At 45.7% G+C, this 27,448-nt stretch overlaps 1 protein-coding gene across 2 annotated transcripts; it reads left to right on the top strand.

The window, feature by feature from the left end:
- Positions 1-593: 593 nt before the first annotated feature.
- On the top strand, positions 594-27,433 carry prrc2a (proline-rich coiled-coil 2A). Of its 2 annotated transcripts, none has more exons than XM_083786570.1 (16): positions 594-693; positions 3,527-3,678; positions 5,367-5,544; positions 5,887-5,983; positions 6,312-6,393; positions 6,488-6,631; positions 7,006-7,232; positions 7,962-8,050; positions 8,368-8,525; positions 10,632-10,734; positions 11,545-11,734; positions 12,592-13,150; positions 13,397-13,650; positions 18,992-19,325; positions 21,022-21,241; positions 21,352-27,433. In XM_083786570.1, exons 2-16 carry the CDS (start codon positions 3,564-3,566, stop codon positions 24,389-24,391), a joined length of 5,790 nt encoding a protein of 1,929 aa, XP_083642696.1. In that variant the 5' UTR covers positions 594-693; positions 3,527-3,563; the 3' UTR covers positions 24,392-27,433. The 2 variants fall into 2 exon arrangements, with proteins under 2 accessions (XP_083642696.1, XP_083642697.1); XM_083786571.1 differs by lacking the exon at positions 594-693 and adding an exon at positions 760-943.
- The last annotated feature ends 15 nt before the right edge of the window (positions 27,434-27,448 follow it).

The following is a 27,448-nucleotide window of genomic DNA, read 5'->3' as shown; positions in this document are numbered from 1 at the left end:
TGTTCAAAGCCTTTTTTTACTTAATACAATAGTGCAAATATCCTTGATTTCTTGTCATTTCATTTTCTCATTTAGCCTTTATTTAATCGGGTAACTGAGGACCAATTGACAGTTTTCATGTATCGTTTCTTTGCAGAACTTATGAACGTGATAATTCTGCATTAACAGTAGAAATGGGTAAAATATTGTTCTTGATTAAAGGATGAAGCTATATTAAAAACATCATATTGGTAAATCCTAGCTTGACAAATAGCAGTGAGGAACACGATAAATCCTGGATCTAAGTGAAATCTCAGAATAAGTAGCCTAATAATGGCATTTTTTTTTTTACTTTAATAGTTCGTCATTTTCTTATGCTTGTATCTTGAAATCTATTTAAAGCCAACAACCTGCCCAAACCCTTAAATATGTAATTAAAATGGCATGAAATAAACAAATATCGTGTACTGACTGAGCTGTGCAGATAATTATAAATCAAACCATTGCATTCTTATGTGCCATTACATTTTCTTCTGCAGAGAATAAAAAAACAAATCAATGTAGATGCTATGTGCCATTATTTATTTTTCCTCTTAACGGCTCCCATCTCAGCAAGCAGCCAGTAGCCGCTGACGGCTCTTGTAGAGACGGTGGATCGCTTTTCTTTTTCCTTTTTCATTTGTTTTGTGGGGAAAAGAAAAAAAAGGAGCACAAGTAAGACTCTTTTTTTGTATATATATATATATATACACACACACACACGACATTTTTCCCCCACGAATAACCGTTTTTCTCGGAATTCGTGGTTTTCTTAAATTTCATAAACATCAACTTGGTCTTGTAGTCTGCTGCAAGCAAATCTGCGACGGTGTCACGGTAACGTTAGCTACAGCAGCTAGCTGGGGGCATTTAGCATCGTAAGCTAACCTCATTACAACCTCGAGACAAGTCGGGACAAGACCAGGTCAGTGGCTGGTTCAATCCTACATGTTTTATCGAATATAAAACACTCGTTCGGTTATGTGTTGACGGGCGAAGAACCCCACTATACCCTACTAAGTCGTCCTTCTAACGGAACACCAAGGTGTTAGCTTAAAATGTGTTTTAGCTGGTCGGGGGTTGCGGCTATCTGCTGGAACGGACCCGTTAGCTTAGCTCGGCTAGCTGGCCAGTCGGCTAACGTATAACAGGCGAAACTCCAGATGTTATGTTTTCTTTCAAATAATGTCAATGCTTCTGTCATTAAAAGCAACTTGCCAGTCTTTAATTGATACTTAACCGTAAGAACGAGCTTTGCGCTTCTGGCAATAAACCTCTTGTTTTCAACGAGTCTTTCGAAGTGTCGCGCGAGCGAAATATATAGTATTTTCAACACGCATCGACGCTGACGGACGTTTAGCCCAAAAATGACGTGTTTTCAACTAAAATGACGTCTTCGACACACCGTTTCCACATGAAAATAACGTCATTTATTTTGATAACACGTCCATTATGTCGAGCAGAAAGGCTCGTGTGACGACTGGTGTAATAATCGCAGCGTTTACGTAAGGTAACAGCAGATTATTGCCTGAAAGCCACCTAACGACTCAATAATAACACGATCATATTAATCATATCACACGTATGCGCTCTGTTAAAACCCACCAGCCACACGAGTGTTTATTCGCGCACGTCCACTGTTAATGACAGTGTTGTAACGTTCATGTTATAACTTAAATTAGTCCACTGTTAGCTTGCTGCTATCCATTAACCAGTCGGCCAGTGTGCTCTCTAATGTGGCTGCACAAAGCATCTCGTAACTCGAGACTTCACTCAAAAATTGCATTAAGAATTCCTAAGACAATATTTCTGACTTATATACAACACAACTTTAAGTTAAATCTTAAGCAGACAAACGGTTTTGTGCAACTGGTCACCGTACCGGGCCCTTATCCTCACCGCCATTTTGTTTTGTTCTCTTCATAAAACCCATTTGTGTGTATTGTGGTGTGCTGTTTATGGGCCGGCGCGTCTGTGATTAGTATCTGATTTTAGATGCAAGTTAGTAGCCATGTTGCGCTGTTAAAGCCAAAAATGGCAAGTTTTGCCCTGTATTAGAATATTATGAAACATCGCAGTCCCCCTCTCAACGTGAATGCTGCCAGGGCCCAGCAAAGTTAGCAGCAAGCTACTTACTACTAGCTCTGCCTCATCAGGATTATTTTATATGTTGGGTTATTATTTTTTATTCTGCAGGGATTTTGGACAATGTTTCAATGCTCTGAGGGTTGAATGAACAATGAGGATTTGCGGTATCGTTTCCATGTTCGCGATTAACAGTTTATATTATGTGGTGTTCCCCATCCTACTCATCCCTAGCATTGCAAGGCCCTTTTGTGGTGTGTTACTATGTACTGCAGTAGTCATTGCTTGCTAACCTACTAGCAGTCCCGTTAATCCCCGAACAACATGTAGTTGGCCAGCTATCCCACGGCCTAATTTTCTAATCTTGTACTATCGAGATACACTGGCCCTGGGTTGTAAATGTGGGAAACAATTGGTCTCTATCCCTGGTGTGTCTTAAGAGTAGTCCCTATACATTGGAAACATGAACACTGACAGTGTAGTTTAGTGCCCAATAGTACTTCTAAGACCATAGAATATGGAGCCGTGTTCTTGTTGTGTGGTCAGGGTTTTTATTCTAGTCCTTGATGTTCACTATATTATGGCACTGTTGTGTGTACTGTGTTGTTGCTATGAGTCCATTCTTGCATCAGCTATCTGTTCTGTAGACGTTGGATAAGCCTGACAAAGCAGTGATGGCATTTCAGTTCTCAAGCTACCTGAACACTCAAATGTAGAATTGTAGGCCCGTGTGACTCTGATCCAGGACACAGTGTCAGTGTGTCAAACAAGACTGGGATGTGGCAATCTGCCCATACTAAATTCTAATCCCAGAAGATTTAAGATGGACATCTTATTCTTATGATATCACATTTAATTAATATATTTAATAATACTATAATAGTAAATGGGACAGGCTAAGTGAATAGGTTAACCCTTGTGTGGTTGGTTAGCCATATCATGTTGGACTGGACAGATGTCAGCCCAGTATCTTTTATTGATGTGCAGTAAAATTGACTCAAGCCAAGCAGTTGCCATGGAGGCAATCCCATCTCAAGGCAATGCATAGAATATCATTTATAATGTGTCACCATGGCAACTATGGTTCTCTGCTTTTTACCTCTTTATCTTCAGTACAGTGATTCATGTGACCAAGTTTTCAGTGTTATACATGGTCTGATATCCTAAGTGCTTATTCACTTCACTTGTAGCCTAGATCTACCACTTAGGCCTCCTCCATAATTGCCTGCCCTCATCAAGTATACATATTGGAAATTGTTGCCTGTGATGTCAATTTGCAGTGCTACAATGTGCATTTTTGTGCTAATTGTTTATAGAACTTGTACCTGTCAAGACAGCACCACATTTACTCTCACTTTCCATGGTCATGAGTGGAAATGGTGTCAAATGTCTCTCTCTGTCCCTCTCTCTCTCTCCCCCCCAGTCTCAGGGCTCACCATACTCAATGAGCGGACAGCGCAATGTCAGAGCGCTCTGGGCAAACTGCAAAGGGGAAGGATGGCAAAGCCAAGTATGCGTCTCTCAACCTGTTTGATACATACAAAGGAAAGAGCCTTGAAGCACAAAAGCCTGTTGGTGAGTACCCTGGGTTTTCATTGTATGCAGTGATGTTCATCTATTCTATTGGATTATAGCATATTTATACTTTTATACCTTTTCCCTGTTTCTCAAGTCTTCTGTTCTGTTCTCTTGATGTCGTATGGCTAATTGGGTATATTCGATGTGCAGTTAGCTACAGCATAAAGAGACAGACTGCTGGATTTCCAGTTAGGCTCAGGATTAAAAGCGGTTGGCTGCACTGCATTGTCTCCATTCACTGTTTGATGCATTAGCTACTGTCCTCCCTAACGGCTCAAGTGCTGATTTCCAAAGCCAGGACTAGATGATGGACCGTATTCCTCTACTGAGTTTTTCCAACTTTTTTTATTTACAGTTTTAACGACATGAACCATAGCATGCTTACTATATTCTGGGCAAACATTTGGCAAAATCCCAGATATACAAGCTCACGCTGCGTTACAAGTGTGTAGATTGGTTAGCTTTTTTATGTACAACAAAGTATATAGGGTGTGTATAAAGTGGTTAAGACGTAACATTGCACTTGGAAGTGCAGAAACAAAACAAACATTTTTCCCAGTTGAGCTCTTATTTTGAAAAGCCACATTTCCAGACTTCCGGAAGTGAAAATAACTAGTAAATGAAACGGGTCCCGTGCCATCAAAGAAACGTTGTTTTAACCAAAAATGCCATCTGGGACAAGGAATAAGAGATGCAGGCGATTGAAAGAAACTGATAGAATGGATTATTATGGGGCCGACGATCTAAGATGGGCGACCCAGTATTGTGACAACAGCTAGCTACCCGATGCTAACGTAAGTAGCATTATGGCTTGATCGATCGAAAGCGCTATAAAAGCGCAATTGCCATTGATCTACGGCAATGGCGTTAAGCATAGCATTAAATAATATGCTTTAATTGCTCTACGGCAATTGCGGTTAATAGGCTGTCGACTCCAGTCAGGTAGCCAGGAGCAGAGAAACAACCCAGTGTTGGCCAGCCTCTGAATGATTCAGCCTGACCTTAGACAGAGGCTCACTTGTGGATGCAGTTTGACTTTAGTGCCGTGTCCCCACTTTATGTTTAATTCAGGAGCTCCCCACCAGATCTAAGCAGCTGTTCCCATTTCTAAAATACAGCCCCACACACACCCACGCAATGATGTGGCTTTTCTCAGCCTCCGGAAACAAATGAGGGATTGATATTCAGCACAGATTCCGTTTTTTGAAGGCTTAACAGCTCTGAAACCGGAGAAGGATTTTCTGTGCTACTAATACGCCATCAGCTGGACATAAAATAAGACCCTCTTTCCCCACAGTTTTATTTTTTGGGGGGATTTTCTGCCTTTATTTTGATAGTACAGTGTCAGAGTGAGAGGAAACGAGGTGAGAGATGGGGAGTGAGACCGCAAAGGTCGTCGGGCTTAGGAATCGCTGTCAGGCTGCATCAGAGCATACGATATATGTAGTATGCACCAGGTAAAGTTTTTGTTGCGCTATTCGCTAATCGCTACATCTTCAGATCAATTCAACTAGAAAATTCATCACGGCCGCTGTACATCCTAGTTGTCCGGCTAAGATGCAGGACAGCGACCATCCCCTGATCCCCTCCCTCCCCTCTGTGCACATCTATGTGGTGTCATATTTCAGTGGTCGCTCTCTAATGGCTAATGGCTTCTTCTTTCTCCCTCCACCACCCCATATCAGTTCCTCCCCGCCATGGCCTGCAGTCTCTTGGTAAAGTTGCCTCCGCGCGGCGCATGCCCCCCCCTGCTAGCCTGCCCAGTCTGAAGGCGGAGAACAAAGGCAACGACCCCAACGTCTCGCTCGTTCCCAAAGACGGCACAGGATGGGCAAGCAAGCCGGAACCAGCAGACCCAAAGAGGTATGTGTTCACAGAGCCCTTAGCTGTTATCTGGATGATTGTAGATGAACTATTTCTGCACCCCAAAAATATTCTTGGAAGTATACAATTCTTGATTATGGCATATTTTGTATATTGAAATTATTTGTCTTAACTGCCCTGTGCAATTTCGATTTACAAAGTCTAAAAGGCATGCGGAAATGTAATTTGTATTCATGTTGCGATGTCCAATGCCAAAATCACAATTAAATCATTAATCGCAATTCTATGTCTGATGATCGTCCAGTAAAATGTCATGATCAATCTTCAGCCCTACCTACACTTTCAGTCTCTAAACGCTCATGTACCTTCTCTCATCCTCAGTACCGATGTATTGTCAGCAGTGCAGCCGGAGTTGCAGCAGCCTGTGGCTTCACAGACTCCTGCAGTGACCCGCCCGAGAACACCACCAGTTCCAGAGGTACCACAGCTCCCAGTGTTTCCATTACATTACAGCAGTCACATACTCGGAAACCTTGTATCTCAATTCTATCTACTTTTAATGTTTTTGTGTAAATGAATGCCCCATTTCATCATAATACAGTGTCACGCAAAATCTTCCAAAAATATTACATTTATGAATATTGACTCAATAAAGTATTAACGAGCTTGTGAATAATTAACTACACTTGGAATTTTGATTGGAACACAGGTTATTTTGTCCACTTTCTTAGCGTATACATTTTGGACTTGCTCAAGGTTTCCACCCGACAGCGGCGATATGTGATGTTCTGTTCTGTCTCTTGTAGGCTTCACCCCCAGCTTCGGTCCAGGCCGCAGGGGCAAGGTCCTGGGCACAGGCCAGTGTTACACATGGAGTACAAGGAGATGGTGCGTCTTGAATCCTTTTCTCTCACATTATAATCTTTGGGCCGGTTCCTTTTCTCCTGTGTTATTCTCTGATGATAACGCCCCTGTATTTCAGGTGGAAAGGGATTAAACCAACCGTCGCCATTCTCTCGAGAGGAATTTCCCACCCTGCAGGCGGCTGGCGACCAGGACAGGTGTGTCAAAGAACAGGCCACTGCAGATCAGTGGTATGGGCCCGGACCAAGCCTCCGCCCCCAGAGTGAGTCACACACATGCATCACATCACTGCAGTATCAATTTGGGGAAAAACAATTAAAGACTAAGATGGTCTCTGATACGGAGTCAATAGTATCTGTCTCTCCTGGGTGTCTTCCTCTCAGCTTTTCTACTGTCTCTCCTGCACCGTCTCTCTCACATTGTCCCAGCTTTCCTACTATTTCTTTCTTACTCCATCTCTTCTCAGTTTTCTGTCTCTCCTATTAGTCTTTCAGCTTGTCTGTCATACACTGTATCTGTTATTTATTTCTATCTTCCTTTAAATGTATGTGCATACTATTATCTTCACATCTCTGATCTCATTCCATTAGAGACCATAAAACACTAACCCGTCCTCTCTTGGTTCTCTCTTCACAGACGTTACAAGCTGGCGGGATGGGGGTGGCCGTGCCATGCCACCCACCATGTCTGGGGAAGGGGTAGCAGAGGGTGGCAATGGAGGGGCTCTGGTGATGGAGGGGGGTGCCGGGGCACCCCCCCACGGGCCACCTAGGAACCCTCCGGCAGGCAGTCCCGCCTTGCCCCTGCCCCAGCCCCCCGTGGGACCCGGGTTCCCCCAGTACCGAGGCATAATGCCTCCCTTTGTAAGTTCTACACTTATTCACATTCCCCTCTGTCTTAGAAACCCAGGTGCAAACAAATAACACAGCAGCCTGAAGTGGCTGACTCTTTATTGTAGAAACAAACACACATGTGCATCAATCACAGCAATGTGTTTTTTAGGGGAAGCGGGCAGGCACTGATTTCACCAGAACACCGATATCCCATTTCTGCTGTCCCTACAAACTCACAGAAATGTATGCATCTCCGTTATCCCACAGCCAGCGATATGCAGACATTTCATGTTGCACTGGGTATTGTGGGCAAGTTCTTAAATTCTAATCAAGTAATGGCCCATCAAGTAACTGAACAGAAATTTGCCAAGATTAACAAAACAGACTGCAACCGTGCAACCGTTCTGGAATGCAACCATTGGGTATGATTTGGCTAATAGTTTTCTTAATGTTTCCAGTAAAATGTTTTAATTCCTCCTTTCCTACCCGCTATAATTCTATATTTATCATTTGAGCATCCTTTAGCAGTGTTTGTATCACCTATTTTCATTTTGTCATCAGGTTTTGCCACGTAAAAAAAACAGAATTAATAATTTAAATAGAATCAGCTGAGTGTTGTGGAGCAACTTCGTGAGTTGAAGTAGTTGAAGAAGATACCGCACGATACCGCTTGTCACAAACTTATGTTTGGTATAATTTCAAAACACATTCTCGTACTCTCTTGCTCTTCTCCACTTCATTTCTTTCCTTCTCTTCCAGATGTATCCTCCCTACCTGCCATTCCCGCCCCCCTATGGCCCCCAGGGGCCCTACAGGTACCCTCCGCCTGGTGAAGGTCCTCCCCCTAGGTATGCTCTCGACAAAATAATGATTTATTCGAAACAACAAGTTTATTGTTTTTCCTATATGATACAAATGGCACGATTAATGTTGCCTTATAGGCTCGACTTTGACAAGCTCTGACTGCAATAGGATTTGTTTTAGCTGGCTAAAGTGTTTTGCAATATTTCTTTTGCATTATTGCAGAGACACAATTAATTTTCTCACCTTAATTTATTCAGGGGCTACTAATGCGTACAGATCTCATATAGACATTGCAGAAAGGACAGAAATATCCCATCCAACTCAAATGACTGAACAAAGCCCCTGCTGTTGTCTGCTCCAGGTTTCGTGGCCAGGGGAGTTCTGACGGGAGGCCCCAGGGAGGTCCTCGCGGTGGGGGAGGCGAGGTAGTGAAACGCCCCTCCATTCTGAAACAGGACGACCTGAAGGAACTGGATGAGCTGGATGAGCTGAACCATGATGGAGATGAGGGCTGGGCAGGTCAGAAGACTGACTCACTCATGCACGCACACACTTGCTGGGAAATAGTTTGTATTCTCTCACACATTTTTATGAACAATATGAAGAATTCACTAATAAGATATTGAACTTATGATTCATGTTAATAATAATAATGATTTTTATTGTCCTGAATATTCACAGGTCTGTTGTAGATTTTAACAATGTAAAAGAAGAATAATTCCATCTCCTCTGTTTAAGTTGTGTATCCAAAAATGAACACAAGGCAGAATACTCTACTTCCCCTGGGCATAACACAGGGGTGTCCAAAAGGCCATATTAGAAAATATTTAAACACCCAAGGGCCAACTACATCATCTGACATAATATACCTTCAGACTATAACAAAGTCGCATACATATGCATCGCATTTAAACAATTCTATTTAACTATCATCATCAATATTTAATATCAATGTCAATTGTCAGGTGTGTGCTGTGAACAAAACGTGTAACTCGGCCTTTTTTCAGCCATATGTCACGTGACGTACATTACCAAATGTAACTGGATGAGCAAGGTAAAAAAAAATATATATACAAGGAGCACGGAACACTGACAAATTATACTCTGCGAAATGCCCAGGGTACAATTCAGGTATGAAGCTGCGGGCCATATAAAATTAGTATAAAGGAAGTTCGCTGTCATAAACCAGCCTTATGTTCAATGATTTATCCCAGAGACGTTCAGCTAACGTACACCTTCCATATCACATAACTGCACAAGCTCAAACTTAGCCTAGTTATAGCTTAAATACAATACATTGCATAGCCATTTAAGCTATAACCAAGTTTGAAGGTAGTTAGTGTGAGGTGGTGTAACTGGCTCCAGGTGTGTAAGACTTACTGTTGTCGTTTTGTTACAATAGTCATGATTTTGTATTTATAAAGTAAATGATTCCAACACAAAATTTTGCTCTGTATTGGGGCTCAATTTTTGGATTGAGATGATGCATGATGGTGTACGATGATAAGATCGCCCCTCACTTAACACGGGTGTGATTTTTCTTTGTGATTAGTCTATTGATCAAATTTTGCTTTAATCAAATAATCGATAAGCACTTTCAAATATTGTTTCATACATCAACAGATTGATTAACCACTTGAAACATTATTTTATAATTTGTTCCACAACAGTGTACAAGTGTTAGTTGTAGATCAGCTATTTTTGACATTTTGTTAGAACCTTTCACCAATAACGTGGCCAAATTAGGGATTGATAATTCGAATACTATATTAACACGATTATTAACAGTACAGGCAGGGCTCGATATTAACGGTGTCCCGGGGACTATAATTTATCTCATTCGGGCCAGTTTCGGGACTAGAGGAGTTTTTGCACTGAAAATGCGTCGTTACCGCAGTTTCTACTCTGCAGGCATGCGTCAGCTACTTCTCCAAGTCTTGTTGCAATGTTTAGACCTGTGTGAGACTGCTCCATTAACTTGGTCTCTAGTAGTTTTTGAGTGGTGCAACCACTCCCTTTATGTGTGTGGCTGGGTGCGTCTGGGCACGAAAACAGCATTGTTGTTTTTCACCACCTGTGCGCAACCTAACACACACACAATATACAGTATATATGGGGATTATTTCGGGTGTGCCAGTACAGTACAGTCTCAACCGTTTCGGACGCAAGGTGGCTCGCCGGAATCGGGGCGGCACCCTGGGTGCGTTCCTGTGGGTCAGTACAGTGACAGTACAGTAGAGGGACCCCCACACGATAACTCTGTCATTTCTCAACCGTTTCGGACGCGGGGCGGCTTGCCGGACGTGGGGCGGCTCGCCGGAATCGGGCCGGCACCCTGGGTGTGTTCCTGTGGGTGGAACTTCCACCCCACCCCACCCCCACACGGAGTTGCACCACTCACTTCACACGGGTGTGATTTTCATTTCCCAGTCGCTGCTTATCATGCACTTGTGACTTGTTGTATTGGTCCTGCACTTGTTGACTTCCTTCCTTAACACGAGTGAGGACGGAGGTTGAATCTTCTTCTATTGGTTCTTCTTCTAGTAGTGTTAACAAAGTCAGTCTGTTTTACTGGAGTAGTTCTACAGTCGGTTCAAAGTCTTCTGGTGTTTTCTCTGCCAACAGGGGCTCACGAGGAGATTGATTACTCCGCCAAGTTGAAGTTCAGTGACGATGAAGGAGAGGAAGATGGAGACGAGGAGAGGAGCGAGAGTAAAAACGGCACACGGTATGCTGTAGGGATGCAACAAATGAGCATTCTTTGTTACTGCATTCACGTTCCATTTTCTGTGAATGAGTACTAGTTTTGTTACACGTGATTGTGATTGTGTCAACTGTTTACTTAACCCAAATAGCTTATTATGCTCTTTCATAAAAATAAATACCCAAAACATTTTGCTGCTTGCAATTATATAAGTTGGTGGCAAATAAACCCCATTGAATCTAAGGTCAATGTAGCAATAATTTTATGATTAACATTATTTATTCACACGTAGAGTGCTAGTAAGCTATCATTGTATTGGTGACGTGTTTACAAACAATAAAACAGGATTTCCACAGGTTATTAAAACGTCTGAAATAAAAAAATTGGAAATAAAAGGAAAGGAAATGTGTGTGTCAACACAAAATTTGAACCCTCTGTGTAGATTTTACATGCACGGAGAATACATGTCTTCACTGATGAGCTGATGAGGGATATACTCACGGCAGAGTCGTCTGTTGTTTTCTGGCTTTTTCATAGACACGGCTTTGGTCTCTTTAAAGCTCATACATGAAGCCATACTTTATGCTATTATAAAATGGACGACATGACTGTTTTAACACGAGTCCTATGCTGGTAGATTTTGACTGGATGGTAGGTTAGTTTACATATAGTGTACACTACCAGCCATCTTGACAAGTAAATGTAATCTGTTATGTATTTGTGGTTTATTTACATTATATTAAATTTAATATAGTGGTTGTAAAGAGCTTGCCTACGTGGTTTATTTAGTCCAGTCTACCATGTTGATAATGGCTTTATTCTTTGCTCCATCAGGGAACCGCAGAGGTCTCAGGACGGCCCCCCTGTGATCTCTCGCACCCGAGCCTCAGACAGTGGAGGGGAGACACGTCGCACCCCTCCCTCTATCGCAGATGATGCCACCCCACCCCCCTCCAGTAAGCCAGGATGGGCCGAGGAGGGAGGCAGTGGCTGGGGGGGGCAGGGTGCACCCTCAAATTACCAGGTAAGGCCGACTGCCAGGCAGGACCCGCTACAAACTGGATGGAAGAGGTTGTGCATGTTATGAAGCAACGGGTGTATCGAAATGCGTAGCGCGCTGTGGTGGAGCTTGGTTAACTGTGTGTGTACCTGCCTGTACACAGGGGCGCAGGCCTGGATTAGGTGGTCCGCGGGAGCAGTCCTCCCCCCCACCTGGGCCGCTGCTCGGACAGGGGCCCTACTCCTTTTACCGACAGGTAGATATCTGAGGATAGGGCCTCATAGTGGAACACATTCACTTTGCATAGACATCCCATAGTCATCTTTAGATTGTTTCTTCCATCTATTATTATTCTTTTAAGTTTTGAGTCTTCCATCTATTATTATTCTTTTAAGTTTTGAGTCATGTCATCATCATTGTCATCTAATTTGTACATTGTCGCACAACCCTTTTTACCTGACAAAAAGGTGCATTTTCATTGTGCGACAAATTATAAATGATTAAGCCTGTGATCATACGAGAAGTGTTGCTACAGATGCAATTAACTTTAAAAAAATGCCAAGGCAGACCATGCTGGCAAAATTTGCTTAGAGTACCATGTACTCAAAGGTCACAAGGATATGTTTTTCATCAACATTGGCCATGATTGGTTGTCTGGTGTGACTGTGCATTGCACCAAAAAATACCAAATATTTTAATGTTTGAGTGTGTGCCTAAAAATGCCAGAAAACACGGCCGTATAAGAGGCCAAGTGTTTATTTGCAGGTGGTGTGTTTTAAGTATTGTATCTCAGTGTGATCGCCCGTAACAATAAATCATCATTGTTGCGTCTACAGCTTATTTCCCTCCTCTCTGATGTTGACTCCTTCTCGTCTCCTCAGGACCGGCCCCATAACCAGTCCTCTCTGGGCCCTGGGAAGACGAGCTCATCCCAGCCTGCACCAGGAGGCCACACACCCCCGCCGCCTCCTCCCCCCCAGGCCGGTCTGTTGGCCCCTCCTCCAGGTCCTCAGGGCCAGGAGGATGAGGACGAGACTTGGCGTCAACGCCGGAAGCAGTCATCCACTGAGATCTCTGCTGCCGTGGAGCGAGCTCGCCGACGCCGCGAAGAGGAGGAGAAAAGGATGGAGGAGGAGAGGAGAGCCGCCTGCGCTGAGAAGCTGAAGAGGTTGGATGAGAAGGCGCAGCAGCAGCAGGGAGCAAGCGGAGCCAGCAGCAGCAGCAAACCTCCCAGTCTGGATGAGACGTCCACAGTCGCTACCGCCGGCAGCCCCAGCCCCTCGCTGTCTGCCTCAGCATCGTCCCCCAACATCAGCCAGCCCCCCTCCCCCTGTGTGGACCCTGAAGAACCCCCGCTGCTCACTGTTCAGCAGGGGCCAGGGCCTGTGGTTGGTGACCGACAGAGGGCCAGCAGCAACAGCAGCTATGATTCCAATGCAGGTGAGTTATCTGTCAATCCTGGCTAACGGATGCTGATCACAAGACCCAGAGTGTTTACACCAGGGGCCCATACCTCATGAAATCAAATGGAATATTTGGATCTACTGTTGACCCTCATGTAAGACCTCCACCTAGAAGAGAAACCTCTGTAACTGTCTGTCTGGGTCGGACGTTTCCTGGTTTAACATGTTCTATGAATCCAGTAATATGAATACCTAATTTCTGTGTCTTCTATCCCATGTCCAGAGGTCCAGCAGTGTCCTCAGCCCCAAGGGCCCCAACCACAGCAGCCACCTCCAGAGGCTCCTCTCCCCGATGAGAGCAAGGAAGAGCCGCTAGCCAATGCTCACCTCCGCTCTGGAGGAGGTGCGGGTAGTGTGGACCCGGTGAAGGTGGAAAATATTGGAGGAGGAGCTGGTCGTCAAGGCAGTGGTCCTCCAGGTCAGGGATACTCCAAGTATCAGAAGTCTCTTCCTCCACGCTTTCAGAGACAGCAGCAGGTAAGGATCCAGTTATTCCTGATATCCTAAAAAAAACAAGAGGCACTCGGGCAGAGGTGAAGTACCTGTCCACCATCAGCAAGTCTAGGGGTTTGAATCCACTATGGTGCATCTGGCTTGCTGAGCATATATCTACGCTAAAAACACTTGGCCTTGTTCAGGTTAGGGAGGAGGATCTTTGTCGCTGCGGCGGCTGCGCTAGCGAATCTTACGGCTGAACGGGAGGAGGTGGTGGTTATGTCCTGATGGGGGATTCTCATTGGCAGGTGACCCAGTAGAGCAGTGTTTCCCAACCTTTTTTGCTCCAGGGCACACTTTTCATAGCCTAAAAATCTCAGGGCACACCTAGGCCTATCTATATACAGTTCTCACAGCCTGCATATTTCCACGTGCTAAAAATAGCTGATCGACAAGCTCACAACGCGTTGCGTCCGCAACGCGTTGTGAGCTTGTCGATCAGCCATTTTCAGCATGCAAGCATAACACGTGTACGACGAAGAATAAATCAGGCATCACTGCGCTTCTGTGGAGGGAGGGAGATATATTTTGTTGGCCGGACGAGGCGATCATGTTTGGACATCTATGGACAGCTATTTTGGACGGCTATTTTTCGTGGCACATTATGTTTAATCACAACAACGTCACGTTTACTTTAGCTCCTCAGTGTTTGGGTCGGGACATGTACAATGGGGGAAATAAGTATTGGACACGTCAACTTTTTTCTCAGTATGTGTATTTCCAAAGATGCAATTGATAGGACATTTCTACCAGACATTGGTATTAACTCAAGTAATCCACACATGAAAAGAAATCACAACATTTAAGTCCATAAATAATAATTATGTGGAATTAAGTGCAATAACACAGGAAAAAAGTATTGAACACGCTAACTGAAATTAATTTAATACTTAGTGGAGAAGCCTTTGTTTGTAATGACGGCTTCAAGACGCTTCTTGTATGTAGTAACTAATCGCCCACACTGCTCAGGTGTGATTTTGGCCCATTCCTCCACACAGATTGTCTTTAAATCTCGAAGATTTGTTGGTGCCCTCTGTTGAACCCTTTTCTTTAGTTCTTTCCACAAATTTTCAATGGGGTTTAAGTCAGGTGACTGACTGGGCCATTCTAACACCTTGATTTTCTTCCTCTGAAACCATTTGAGAGTCTCCTTTGCTTTGTGCTTTGGATCGTTGTCCTGCTGGAAGGTCCAGCCACGTCTCATCTTCATCATCCTGGTGGATGGCAGGAGATTCATCTCAAGAATTTCCCGATACATGGCTCCATTCATTGTTCCTTCAATTACATGAAGTCTGCCAGTACCTCGAGATGAGAAACAACCCCATGCCATGATGTTTCCACCTCCAAACTTCACTGTTGGTATAGTGTTATTCGGGTGATGCGCAGTGCCATTTCTCCTCCAAACATGGTGTGTAGTATGACAGCCAAAAAGTTCAATTTTGGTCTCGTCTGACCAGACAACATTCTCCCAGTATTCAGTAGGCTTGTCCAAATACTGTTTAGCAAACTTTAAACGAGCTTCGACATGCCTTTTCCTGAGAAATGGGGTCTTGCGTGCTGAGCGTCAATAGAGGCCATGGCGGTGGAGTGCATTGCCTATTGTTTTCTCTGTAACACTTGTACCTGCTGCCTCCAAGTCTTTCTGGAGACCTTTCCTAGTGGTCCTTTGCTCTTTGAGTACTCTTCTGACCATCCTTCTCACTCCCTGGTCAGAAATCTTGCGAGGAGCACCTGTACGCGGCCTGTTGATGGTGAAGTGATGCTTCTTCCACTTGCGGATAATGGCCCCAACAGTGCTTACTGGAACATTCAGATGTTTTGAAATACGTCTGTAACCAGTTCCATTCTGATGCTGAGCAACAATCAGGTTGCGAATGTCTTGAGAGAGCTCTTTGCTTTTACCCATCATGAGATGTTTCTTGTGTGACTGCTTGATAACAAAACAGCTGTTTTTTATAGCCAATCAATTTGCACTAGCCCAGCTGATGTTGGTTTGCACAGATAGGAGGTAGACATACAAATTACATAAATTGTATTTACAAATCACTAAGTATACTGTTTTTTCTTGGTGTGTTCAATACTTATTTCCCATGCTATTGCACTTTATACCACATAAAAATATGTATGGACTTTATTTTTGTAATTTCTTTACATGTGTGGATTTCCTGAGTTAATACCAATGTGTGGTAAAAAAATCATGTGAATAGCATCATTGGAAATGAAGTGAATGAAAAAAAGTTGATGTGTTCAATACTTATTTCCCCCATTGTATGTGTCTGCTGTCTACGTGCATATGCGCTCTGCGCGATCCAGTCTTTCTGGAGGGAGCGAAATGTAGCGTCTTCTGCATGCATCTAAGCATTAACATTTCAATGGCCGAGGGTCGTTGGTCTATTGTTCCGTGTTGTTGTTATCGCACGTCTAATGGTTAGACGTGTGACAACGCAACAATAGGAAGCCTGCAGCCCAGTAGCTATAATATTGCTTTCGGGGGAGGGTTAGTGTGCTGCCTGATTTTGACAGAAAGTAACACTAACTTAGTGTTACTTTCTGACAAATCAGGCGGCACACCTGGACATATCAAACGGCACACTAAAGTGGCGCGGAACACAGGTTGGGAATCACTGCAGTAGAGTACAACAGTGGTGGATTGGAGGATTAATTGGCATAATACATTGTGATAAATGGGTATGAATTAAAGAGAGAAAGATATCAGTATGGTTATTGTGCATTTCAAACAAAACAAAAGTGAATGCAGGTCGGTAACAAACGAGTGACAGTTTATGAATTACCGGTACTAAACGCTGCTGTTCAGAGCTTTACAATGTATTATAAAGCTTTACAAACCATCCAAATCTTATATCATCTTCACTGAACAAAATAGCAGCAGCTCTGGTTAAATAAATAAAATCAATGACCTAAAATAGTTACTGCTGCATTGCAGTTTTGATGTTGCCTGTATGAGAGTATCAACTCATAGGTAACTCCTTCTCCCTGTGGTCCATGAAAGGAATGCTGTTACAGCAAGTCTACTCTCACTGCAGCAAAGCTGCTGTTCTAAACCCTGTACTGCTTAAAGGACGGGGAGAAGAGCATAGAGCTGCACAACCTTTACCCTGCACTCACACTGGCAGTGACTCTGATGCTGGGTTTTGTCAAATTGCTATCGCAGAGTCATTTGCAGCCAGCTTTTGGGCATTGCTAATGTAGATGAATGAAGAAGTGGGCTGAAAATAACAATGGCAACTCTGAAAACTATCTCTGTTTGTGTAAGAAATACGTATTTTCTGTATTTTAAAATACAAAAAAAGTTTTTAAAATACATGTATTTCAAATACATGCCCATCTCTGGCCACAGGTTCAGTTTCGGTACAGAAAATAAATAAAAAATAAATAAATAGCAATAAATGTTTTTAGTTAGTTTTAGTTTTTTTATTATTATTATATTTTCCCCCTATCCAGGCAGACACACTCCAGTATTTTCTGCCTTTTCATTAGTTTCAAGGAAAATAAATCTTATGGCGCCATATACTGTGCCTTTCAATATTATACTCAAGGGGAAAAAATCACCCTATACACACGTGCAGCGGCTTGGAAGAGAAGGGAGGGGGCCAGGGGGGAAGTGTGCGCAGAGAAAAAAGTAAAGTTTAGTTTACAACATTTAATCTCTGCATAACAATGATTTAAGGATATGCTTATAATGCTTACAAGAAGTTCCTATGTACAGCCATGGAGTTTTTTTTGTTTTCTGACGGAAAATACTTTTAATGAGCTCCTGCTGCGAGCACAACAACGTCAGGTAGGCTAATCAATATGATCATGTATTAATCCGATGGTGTCGCCTGACGAATATAGACGATCTACAGGCTCCCAATGTGTATTGATGCTTGTGGATCAACTGCTGCCAAACAACACTCATTCACACTCGCGGGTCGAGGGGGAACTCTGCAGTGATGCTTTTCTTTCCTCTCAAAACCGAAACATTGCGGTCCGTAAATGCGCATTGAACCGTGCAGGGCGTACCGAACGGTTCGGGTTTAAACTGTAATCCACTCACCCCTACTTGCAGTGTATCAATATTGATGAGAGATATTGAAATTATGACCGATATCTGATCACCGATTATTTCCAGGGTCATATCGGCCAATGTGACATTATTTCTCATTGCAGATTTTTTATTTTTTTGCTGGTGAAGTAGATGGCAAGCCCCTTCCCACTAACTTAAAGAGAGAGGGACACTGGGACAGGCAGACTGGCTGCTCTGCGAGTACAAAGCCATTGACGGGCACACTATTATTGCGTCATAACTATCGGTGAAAATAATCTGGATTCCGGATTACAAAAAAAAAAACAGTTTGATACTGATATGGCCGATTTCGATATGCTACCGATTATATCGTGCATCTCTAATATTGATTCATTTCGCATTTACCACACGTTTCAGGGAGTCCTCGCTGTCAAATGTAATTTTGTTTACTGTAATGTGCTAATGTGCTAACCTCTCTCAATCTCTGCCATGTAAACAAGACCAGCCGTGGGTCATACCAAAAGTGGTGACCTTATTGACCTATTGAATTGATTATGCAATCACCACAGACTGCAAGATGTCAGTCAAGGTCACCAATTTCCGTGTAAGACCCGTGACCGTGCATGCCTGTCTCCGTCTCAGAGATGAGCTCATTCATTCAGGAGAGCAAATGCACTGGATGGATTTGTCTTTACCTTTGTGGCAACAGAAAGAACAGGGACATATCAGTCTTAAATGTAACTAAGTAAGGCCATCATTACTCGTTAGGTTACCCCCAAAAAGTAGTCCGAAGCCAGCAGTTTACAGTAACGTCCTTACCTGTAATGCTGTTATCACTGATGATTTAGTTGGTTAACCCATTTTGACCTGAGATCAGATTAAAAAAATGTCTTCTACATCCTGACAGTTTTCTGAAAAAGCTATGTTTCTATGTCCGTCGTTCTTAGATTTTTCAAAAATAGCAGACCTACAAGCTCGTAGCACGCCACTCGGTGGCGCGCTATGAGCTTGTAGATCTGCTATTTTTCAATAGCTAAAGCATAACATAATGCTAACACCAAAAGGGGTTCCCACCCAAAATGGGTTAAGTAATTAATTGGGGAGGAATGCTTTAATAATAGTGATATCAAAAAGTATAAAACATTGGGGAGGGTTAGTGCAGGTATGTTTGTGCACAAGACATTTGGCCCTGATCGGTCGATCGGTTTGTGAGCATGGCTCCATACGCAGACACTCGGCTAGACTCCTGTAGAGCCATAAAAATGCTGAACTGAGTTTTTGTTGTGTTGTGTTCAGGAGCAGCTGTTGAAACAACAGCAGCAGTGGCAACAGCAGCAGCAGCAGCAGCAACAACAACAACAACAACAGCAACACAGCCAGGCATCACAAAGCCAGCTGCCTCCTCAGCCACAACAAGCCCCACAAGGTCCCTCCCCGGGTTCTACGCCCCAGCCTGGACCAGGGCCTAAGCAGGGTGGACCGCTCTACCAGCCCGGTAACATGGGGCGGCCACCGCCCCTGCCGATGAACTTTGACCCTCGCTGGATGATGATGCCCTACATGGACCCCCGCATGATGCAAGGCCGCCCTCCACCCATGGACTACTACCAAGCTGGCATGCACCCCTCTGGTGAGTGGATGACACAGTGAGGTGTTCTGCTGGTATGCACCCCTCTGGTGAGTGGATGACACAGTGAGGTGTTCTGCTGGCATGCACCCCTCTGGTGAGTGGATGACACAGTGAGGTGTTCTGCTGGTATGCACCCCTCTGGTGAGTGGATGACACAGTGAGGTGTTCTGCTGGTATGCACCCCTCTGGTGAGTGGATGACACAGTGAGGTGTTCTGCTGGTATCACCCCTCTGGTGAGTGGATGACACAGTGAGGTGTTCTGCTGGTATCACCCCTCTGGTGAGTGGATGACACAGTGAGGTGTTCTGCTGCCTGGTATGCACCCCTCTGGTGAGTGGATGACACAGTGAGGTGTTCTGCTGCCTGGTATGCACCCCTCTGGTGAGTGGATGACACAGTGAGGTGTTCTGCTGGTATCACCCCTCTGGTGAGTGGATGACACAGTGAGGTGTTCTGCTGGTATCACCCCTCTGGTGAGTGGATGACACAGTGAGGTGTTCTGCTGGTATGCACCCCTCTGGTGAGTGGATGACACAGTGAGGTGTTCTGCTGGTATGCACCCCTCTGGTGAGTGGATGACACAGTGAGGTGTTCTGCTGGTATGCACCCCTCTGGTGAGTGGATGACACAGTGAGGTGTTCTGCTGGTATCACCCCTCTGGTGAGTGGATGACACAGTGAGGTGTTCTGCTGGTATCACCCCTCTGGTGAGTGGATGACACAGTGAGGTGTTCTGCTGGTATGCACCCCTCTGGTGAGTGGATGACACAGTGAGGTGTTCTGCTGGTAGGTATGCACCCCTCTGGTGAGTGGATGACACAGTGAGGTGTTCTGCTGGTAGGTATGCACCCCTCTGGTGAGTGGATGACACAGTGAGGTGTTCTGCTGGCAGGTATGCACCCCTCTGGTGAGTGGATGACACAGTGAGGTGTTCTGCTGGTAGGTATGCACCCCTCTGGTGAGTGGATGACACAGTGAGGTGTTCTGCTGGTAGGTATGCACCCCTCTGGTGAGTGGATGACACAGTGAGGTGTTCTGCTGGTAGGTATGCACCCCTCTGGTGAGTGGATGACACAGTGAGGTGTTCTGCTGGTAGGTATGCACCCCTCTGGTGAGTGGATGACACAGTGAGGTGGCACAAAGCAGAGCATGGTGCTGTAAAAGTAACAAACGTAATAAATCGTTAAAGGGACTCTTCACCCCTTTTGAAACCAGATCTTATTTTAATGATGTTTGGCAGACAAGAAACCCTTTCCTGGGGGTTTTTATGTGGGTAATGTGTGTTTTTAGATATTTTTGTATTTCAAAGTGTGCATGATATGGACACTGGTCTCACTTCCTTCCTGGACTACAATTCCCATAATGCGTTGGTGCACTGCTCCTCCTTGTTGATGGGGTAAGTGAGCCTGAATGGTTCACCGCAAATACATGCACTGTTGAACCCCTGATATAAAGATGTGTGTGTTGTGTTCATGTCAGTGATGCAAATGGCATCCTTAGTCTCACTAAATTGAGAAAGGACGCAATCATGTCACACTCGGGCGTCCTGGACTCCTGGGATGCAATACTGTACTCTAACGTTGAAGTAAAACTCATAAAATGTCCCTGGGACCCATCTAAAAGACCACCCCCGGGTACATTGAAAACCTATTTACATCACTGCAATGCAAAATATTATTCCATCCTTCTGGTTTAGGGCTTATGGGCCGTGAGCGGTCGGATTCAGGGGGCTCTGGGTCTGACCCGTTTGACCGACAGCAGCATCCAGGACACCCCCATCGTGGGACACCTCCCATGGACCCAAAGCTGGCCTGGGGGCCGGAAGTCTTTCCTGGTGGCGGAGAAGGCCGGGGGCTGACCTCCCCTCTCAGACAGAAGCAGGTTCTGGAGGAAGAGGAAGTGTCCAAAGGACCCAGGTAGGTAGACAAAAGGAGACAGAAGATGTTATCAATGTTTTGTTTATATTTAATTCCTTGATCACGCATTCCTCTGGTCTTGATCATTTAATGTCTGTATTGTCCTACAGGAGTGACACACCTCCACACCGCATGCGAGAGGGTGGACTGGGGCCCATCCAGCAGCCCAGCCCCACCTCTGTCTCCTCCAACCAGACCCCACCACCAGTGGGAGCCCAGGTGGGGAGTCAGGGGGGCAGCCACCCCACCCATCACTACATGGGCGGCCGGGGAGGCAACTACAGTAACTTCCCCCCTGACCAGGGGTCCAGGATGCAGCAGCAAAGGGGTGGTGAGAGGAGCTTCAGCCACCAGGACGAGGGTCCGGCACGCTCCCAGCAAGGCCAGATCTGGGGCACCCCACACCCCCACTACGATCGCAACGGCCGGGCGGACCTCTCCCCAATGGAGAGTAGCTCTCATCTCCATCACTCCCACCACGGCCACCACCCACACCAGTCCCATTTCCCTGTCCACCAACACAAGCCTGACAGCAGCCGTGAGCGGGGGGGCGAGGCACCCATCAAGAAGGGTGACCCCTCTCCTCCACTCCATCAGCCCTCCCTGTCTTCATCCTGCTCCTCCTCATCCTCCTCCTCCTCTGCCAGGGAGGATGTAAGTAACAAAGCTGCCTTGCACCACCTCCCCACTCAGCGGGAGGTTGAAACTGGTCCAGGGCACAGTGCTTCTGGTCCCAGTGCTACCAGTAATGCCAGTGGTGCCAGCAGCCACGTGAAGCCGGAAAAAACACCTTACACTCCCCACACCTCCCTGAACGCCGGCCCGCCTCCCTCCCAGCACAGTGGTCATTCTCAGCAACATCCCCACCCTAAAGTCAACCAGAGGGGTGGGCGGGAACACAAGACGGAGACACAGTGGGGCCCCCGGCCTGGCAGCAACACAGCAGGCGCTTCCTCTCATGGCAGGAGGGCCAATAATGCGGGAGCAGGGGGGAACAACTCCAGAGGAGGGGATGACTCATCCAATACCCCCCACGACCATAAACCCTCCAACCAATCGGGAGGCGGTAATGCCAGCAAGAGGGCAGGTCCCATTAAGAAGCCAGTGCTGAAGGAGATGAAGAGAGAAGGGGGTGAAGGTGAGGGTGGAGAGAAGGCGAATGCAGGTCCTGGGAAAGATAAAGAACAAGATGTCAGCCAGCCCTCCTCAGCCAAGCAGGACACCTCTGGCTCTCAGAATGCTTCAGTTCCCTCTGGTAAAGAGGAGCCTTCGCAGACGAGCAAATCCAGGTCTGGAGGGAAGGAGCGGTCTTCAGGAGGAGGAGGGTCAGGCTCTGGCAGAGGGCACAAAGATGCTGACAACACCAACTCCTCAGGGTTCTCTGGTCCATCGTCCAGGAAAGAGAGAGAGCGCTCCTTTGAGACAGGCGGCAGCTCTTCGTACCACGGCGTCTCGTCTAGAGGCAGCAGAGCCAACCGTGGTCGAGGTGGGGAGTTCTACGGCCGTGGGCGTGGGTTCCGAGGCACCTACACGGCCAGCACCGGTCCAGCGAGCAGTGGTCGAGGTCGGGTGAGTGGCAGGAGCAGCAGAGACTACCGTGCCTCCACAGCCGGAGGATTCCACCAGGAGTTCAAGGGGGAAGGAGGCCGGCATGGCCATGACCGCTCTCAACACAACCCAGCCCGAGCCAGAAACCGCAGTGAAACACGCAGCGAAGGCTCAGAGTACGAGGAGATCCCAAAGAGGAGGAGGCAGAGGGGCTCTGAGACAGGCAGTGACAGTGGAGGCAGTGACCTTGGCCAATCGGACAAGGAAGACGGCAGGAAACCCAATGCCAAGAACGGCTCAGATAACGTTACTCCCGCCGGAGGCCCTGCCTCATCTGCTCCACCCAGAGGTTCCCACGCCAGAGTGTTCACTCCCAGGGGCGTGCCCTCCAGGAGGGGTCGAGGTGGAGCCAGCAGTGGGGGGACCATCTACAGGAGCAGTGGCAGCACAGGGGGCCTGGCTGGAGGACACAGGACTGGGCCCGGATCAGCCTCGCATGCTTGGTCTGCCAAATCCTCATCCTCGGTCCGAAAACAGCAGACCTCAGGTCAGTCATCCAGCCCCAAAGACGCGGGTCGCAGTGGGAATGGTGGCGGGGAGAAGAAGGACAAGTCAGCTGACGGCAGTCAAGCCCAGAGTCAGGGGGCAAACCCCACTCAGTCCACTCCAACCTCTGCACCCCCCACAACCCAGGGCTCCTCTGAGAACGGAGGTGTAGCGACCCAGCATTCTTCAACCAACTCAACGTCAAACCCCCTCCCAGTGTCTGGCGGCCGTGGGTTCCCCCCCGCCGGGTTCGAGCGCCCTCCGAGACGCCGCCGCCACGGACGATCCCAACACCAGCAGGACAAACCGCCTCGCTTCCGTCGGCTTAAGGAGAGGGAGAACGCTGCTCGCGTCAACGGAGGAGGAGTTGGGGTCATTGGGGGAGGAAGGCCCTCCTCTCCCTCACTGAACTCGGTTCAGGATGGTGATGGAGCGCCTCCAACAGGCCACGCCCCGAACACCAACCACAACGCCACTCTGACCAACAACAGCAGCAGCGGTGGGGGAGGTGGGGGGCATCTGGGCAACACCAACAGCCACCACCACCACCACTACAACCAAGGCAACACAGGGCAAAGCCACCAGCAGCACCACCACAACCACGGGGCCAAGTCCCCCGACTTCTCCAACCAGAATTCAGACCAGGCCAACGAGGAGTGGGAGACGGCCTCTGAGAGCAGCGACTTCACAGAGTTCAGAGAGAAGTCGTTCTCCCATCATCACCACCACCACCACCACCCTATGGGGAGAGGAGGCGGAGGTGGAACTGGAGGAGGAGGTGTTGTAGACCGAGACATGACAGGAAAGGAGTCGGCAAACAAGAGGAGTTTCTCCAGCCAGCGGCCGGGGATGGATCGACAGAACCGCAGGGTCAACGTTGGAGGAGGAGGCGGAGGTGGTGGTGGTGGTGGAGGAGGAGGAGGAGGAGGAGGTGGTGGTGGAGGAGGAAGAGGTCCTCGAGGCCCACCGGGAGGGGCTGGGGCCTCTGCCGGTAATGGAGGAGGAAGCCGTGGAGAAAGGCGGGGCAACTGGCCCTCCCCTAAAAATAGGAAGTGATTAAAGATTTCTAAACATTTCAGACAAACCCCACCCCTACCTTTTACATGTTTAGTCCTCCATCATTCTTTTGTCTCTTATCTGTTGTCATCCCTTAACATAATTAGCACATTGTACAATGAGTGCAGACAGTGTACACATACACTTTAGTCCCTAACCCCCCACCGGACCCCTTGTCTCCATCAATCTGCTGTCTACCGTCCGTTACTGAAAATTCTCCATCTGCTCCCCTTTCAGTTGCCCCACCCCACATCCTGCAAGATTGTCACTCCTGTTGGATTCAACAGGCATGTGTTTCTGTTGAGGACGCACACATAGTTTTTGACTGAAGACATTCACACACACAAAAGTTATCCACACATGCATATACAAGCACAATATATGACATCTCCATTATACAGTGATGTGGATGCAGTGCAACATGAAACAACATGGGATGAATTGGCAAAACATTGGAGACGGCTGATTTTTATATTTATGTACCTGTGTATATTTCTGCCACGCTTTGGGCTGGGCGGGATTCAGTAGTGCAGTTCTGCATCTCCTTCCTTCCCCAAGGGGACGGAGAATGCATGTTCTTTTAACGAGAACAATTGTACCATAAGATGTTTTTCTCTTGTGTTTTTTTTTTTTTTTGCCTCATGTGTCAGTTCTGTTTCAGCCTCCCTCCCTCATGAGAAAAAAAAATAGGGGTGTGTATTATTTTCTTCCTTCTTCTGCAAAGCAGGTCATTAAAATACCTTTTTATACAATTTACCACCTTCTTTGAGTTTTTGATCTCCTTTTTAAAAGTACATCTTTGATTACTGTGATAACAGACCCATTGAAGTACTACTGCTCACCCCCACTTAAGTTGATTTGTCTGGAATATCAATGTTTTTGCTGCTCATACAGATAGTGTTTTTCTTTTAATTATTATTATTATATATAATTTTGTTGATGACCTGCTCTAGTATTCATTGTTCTAAGTTGCTTTTTCCTTTAGAGGAAGTAAAGGCCCACCCTGCCTTTCCCAAGAATGATTTCTCTCCTATTCTATTAACGGAGCTTTGTTTACCCTAAAAGGCTGAATTGATGGCTTTATTTTAACAACCAATTTTTCCTCAGTGACCTCTCTTCCCCAATAAGGAAACTTTCAAAGATACTTTCAAGCCATGGGGACATTGGGGAGACCTACTTATTAGGAGACAAAAAATAGAGTTCAGTGAATAGCTGGGTCATAATTGAAGTAAAGATGAATGTTTGACTATCCTATTTACTTTTCATAACATGGTTTATGCTTCAATAGATAATTGAGTACACTAACAAGCACTCCTTGTACTATAACAGATTCCATGGTTGGTGTTTTTCTCTCTTATTTTTTTTTAATAAATAATTTTAAGGATATCTTATGAGTAAAGTTACACAGTGCAGCAGGATCGGTACTCTGTCTGGGCCCAGAGTGCTGAGGTCGGCCGTCTTGAGTATTGTACTACTATTATATTATATATCACACCCTGCTGTCCTGTGTGCAGGGATGCACTCTGTGCTCAGGTGGAGACTCCTTTCACTTAGAGGAACAAGCAAGAAGCTCCTTGTGTTGAAGTATTTTAAAAATGTACGTGTTCACGAATGTCCGTTTTCAATCCACGGCGGCGATCACGCACACTAACTACAGAACTGAATTCAGGACTACGCTCAAGTCTGAAGTGGTGGCAAGAGTGCCTGAGCTCACCCACGACTATTCACCACACTGTCCGAGTCCTGACACGTCGTTTCCAGCGACTTATGTCCTCTTGAACGTTACCAGGGAATAATTTGAATTGGTGCAGGCTTTCACTTCGTAAATGTGATGCTCCACAGCAAGTCACAATGGCACGCAGGCTTGGGAGGGGAAAAGGTCACCATGGACAGCATCCAAGCTGAACTAAAGTATCATTCTAGGCATAATTTATACTTTGTCGCACAACCTTTTTTGGCAAGCATCATTCGATTAAAAAAAATGTATTTGTTTTTGGCTTCACTTGGGATAAGTCTGTGGAGAGAGTGAGACATACAAAACAAGACCTAGTCTTCATGCTCAACAGGAGCACACGGACACCTACCGACTGAGGCACCCAAACATGTATTTTCATCCCTAATGTAATTTTGTATTTCTTTGTCAAAAAGGGTTGTGCAATTAAGTATACGTTAAACTTTATACACATCTGCATCATCTCTGTCACTGCTGTAAGTTGGGGTTGTTTGTTTACTGATGGCAGTTTTAGGATTGGGTCTGGAATGTTGTGAGTAGGGCATTTGACTATGTGCATTATGTGTGTGTATGTGTGCGTGTGTATTCTCTGGCATCTGTATAATTACTTGCCGAGGGGATAGGAGGGCAGCGTGACTGGCAGACTCTGCCTCGTTTGCTCATACTTGGTTTTAACCAATATTACAATTCTGCAGTTTTCCTTTATATACCGTACATTCACGTATATACATTCATATGTGTGTATGTTTATCCATATGAAGAACATGCAGTGGAAAACTGTTAAGCAGGGTTTTTTGTCCCCCCTTTGTTGGTGTTATTTTAACATACAACCGTCTGTTTTATTTTACACTTTGACTTATAAGCATGAACACATCCATGGGTGCAGCTTGCCTTGCCTGTTATATATTGGTAGCAGTACACTTAACACTGGCTCCAAGAGTCCTCCATCCCTCAACTCCTAATGTCAATGTGCGCATATTGTATGTACCCATGTTAAAAGAAAAAAAAAGTAGTGTATTCCTGAAATACTCAAAGATTGTACTATATTTCCAGCATTACTGAGGTACCTGGAGTGGTTCAAGCTAGCATTTATGGTTTGTTATTGGAACCGTAATATACACACATGTACGTATGTATATTGGTATGTATCTAAGTTTTGTCTACCCCAACTTACATTCCCACCAACAAATGTTGCCATTTTTTAAGTTCAAGGGAGCAATGTACAAGCAGAGAACTGTCTTATTATAATAAAAAAAATTATACAGAGAAAAAAAAAGTTAAATAAACTTCCTTTGTTTAAATGGAAAATCTCTAGTGTTTAATTG

The sequence above is a fragment of the Protomyctophum parallelum genome, assembly GCF_964188405.1.
Source record: "Protomyctophum parallelum genome assembly, chromosome: 1".
NCBI lineage: Eukaryota > Metazoa > Chordata > Actinopteri > Myctophiformes > Myctophidae > Protomyctophum > Protomyctophum parallelum.
This window is presented reverse-complemented; position numbering and strand designations above follow the sequence as displayed.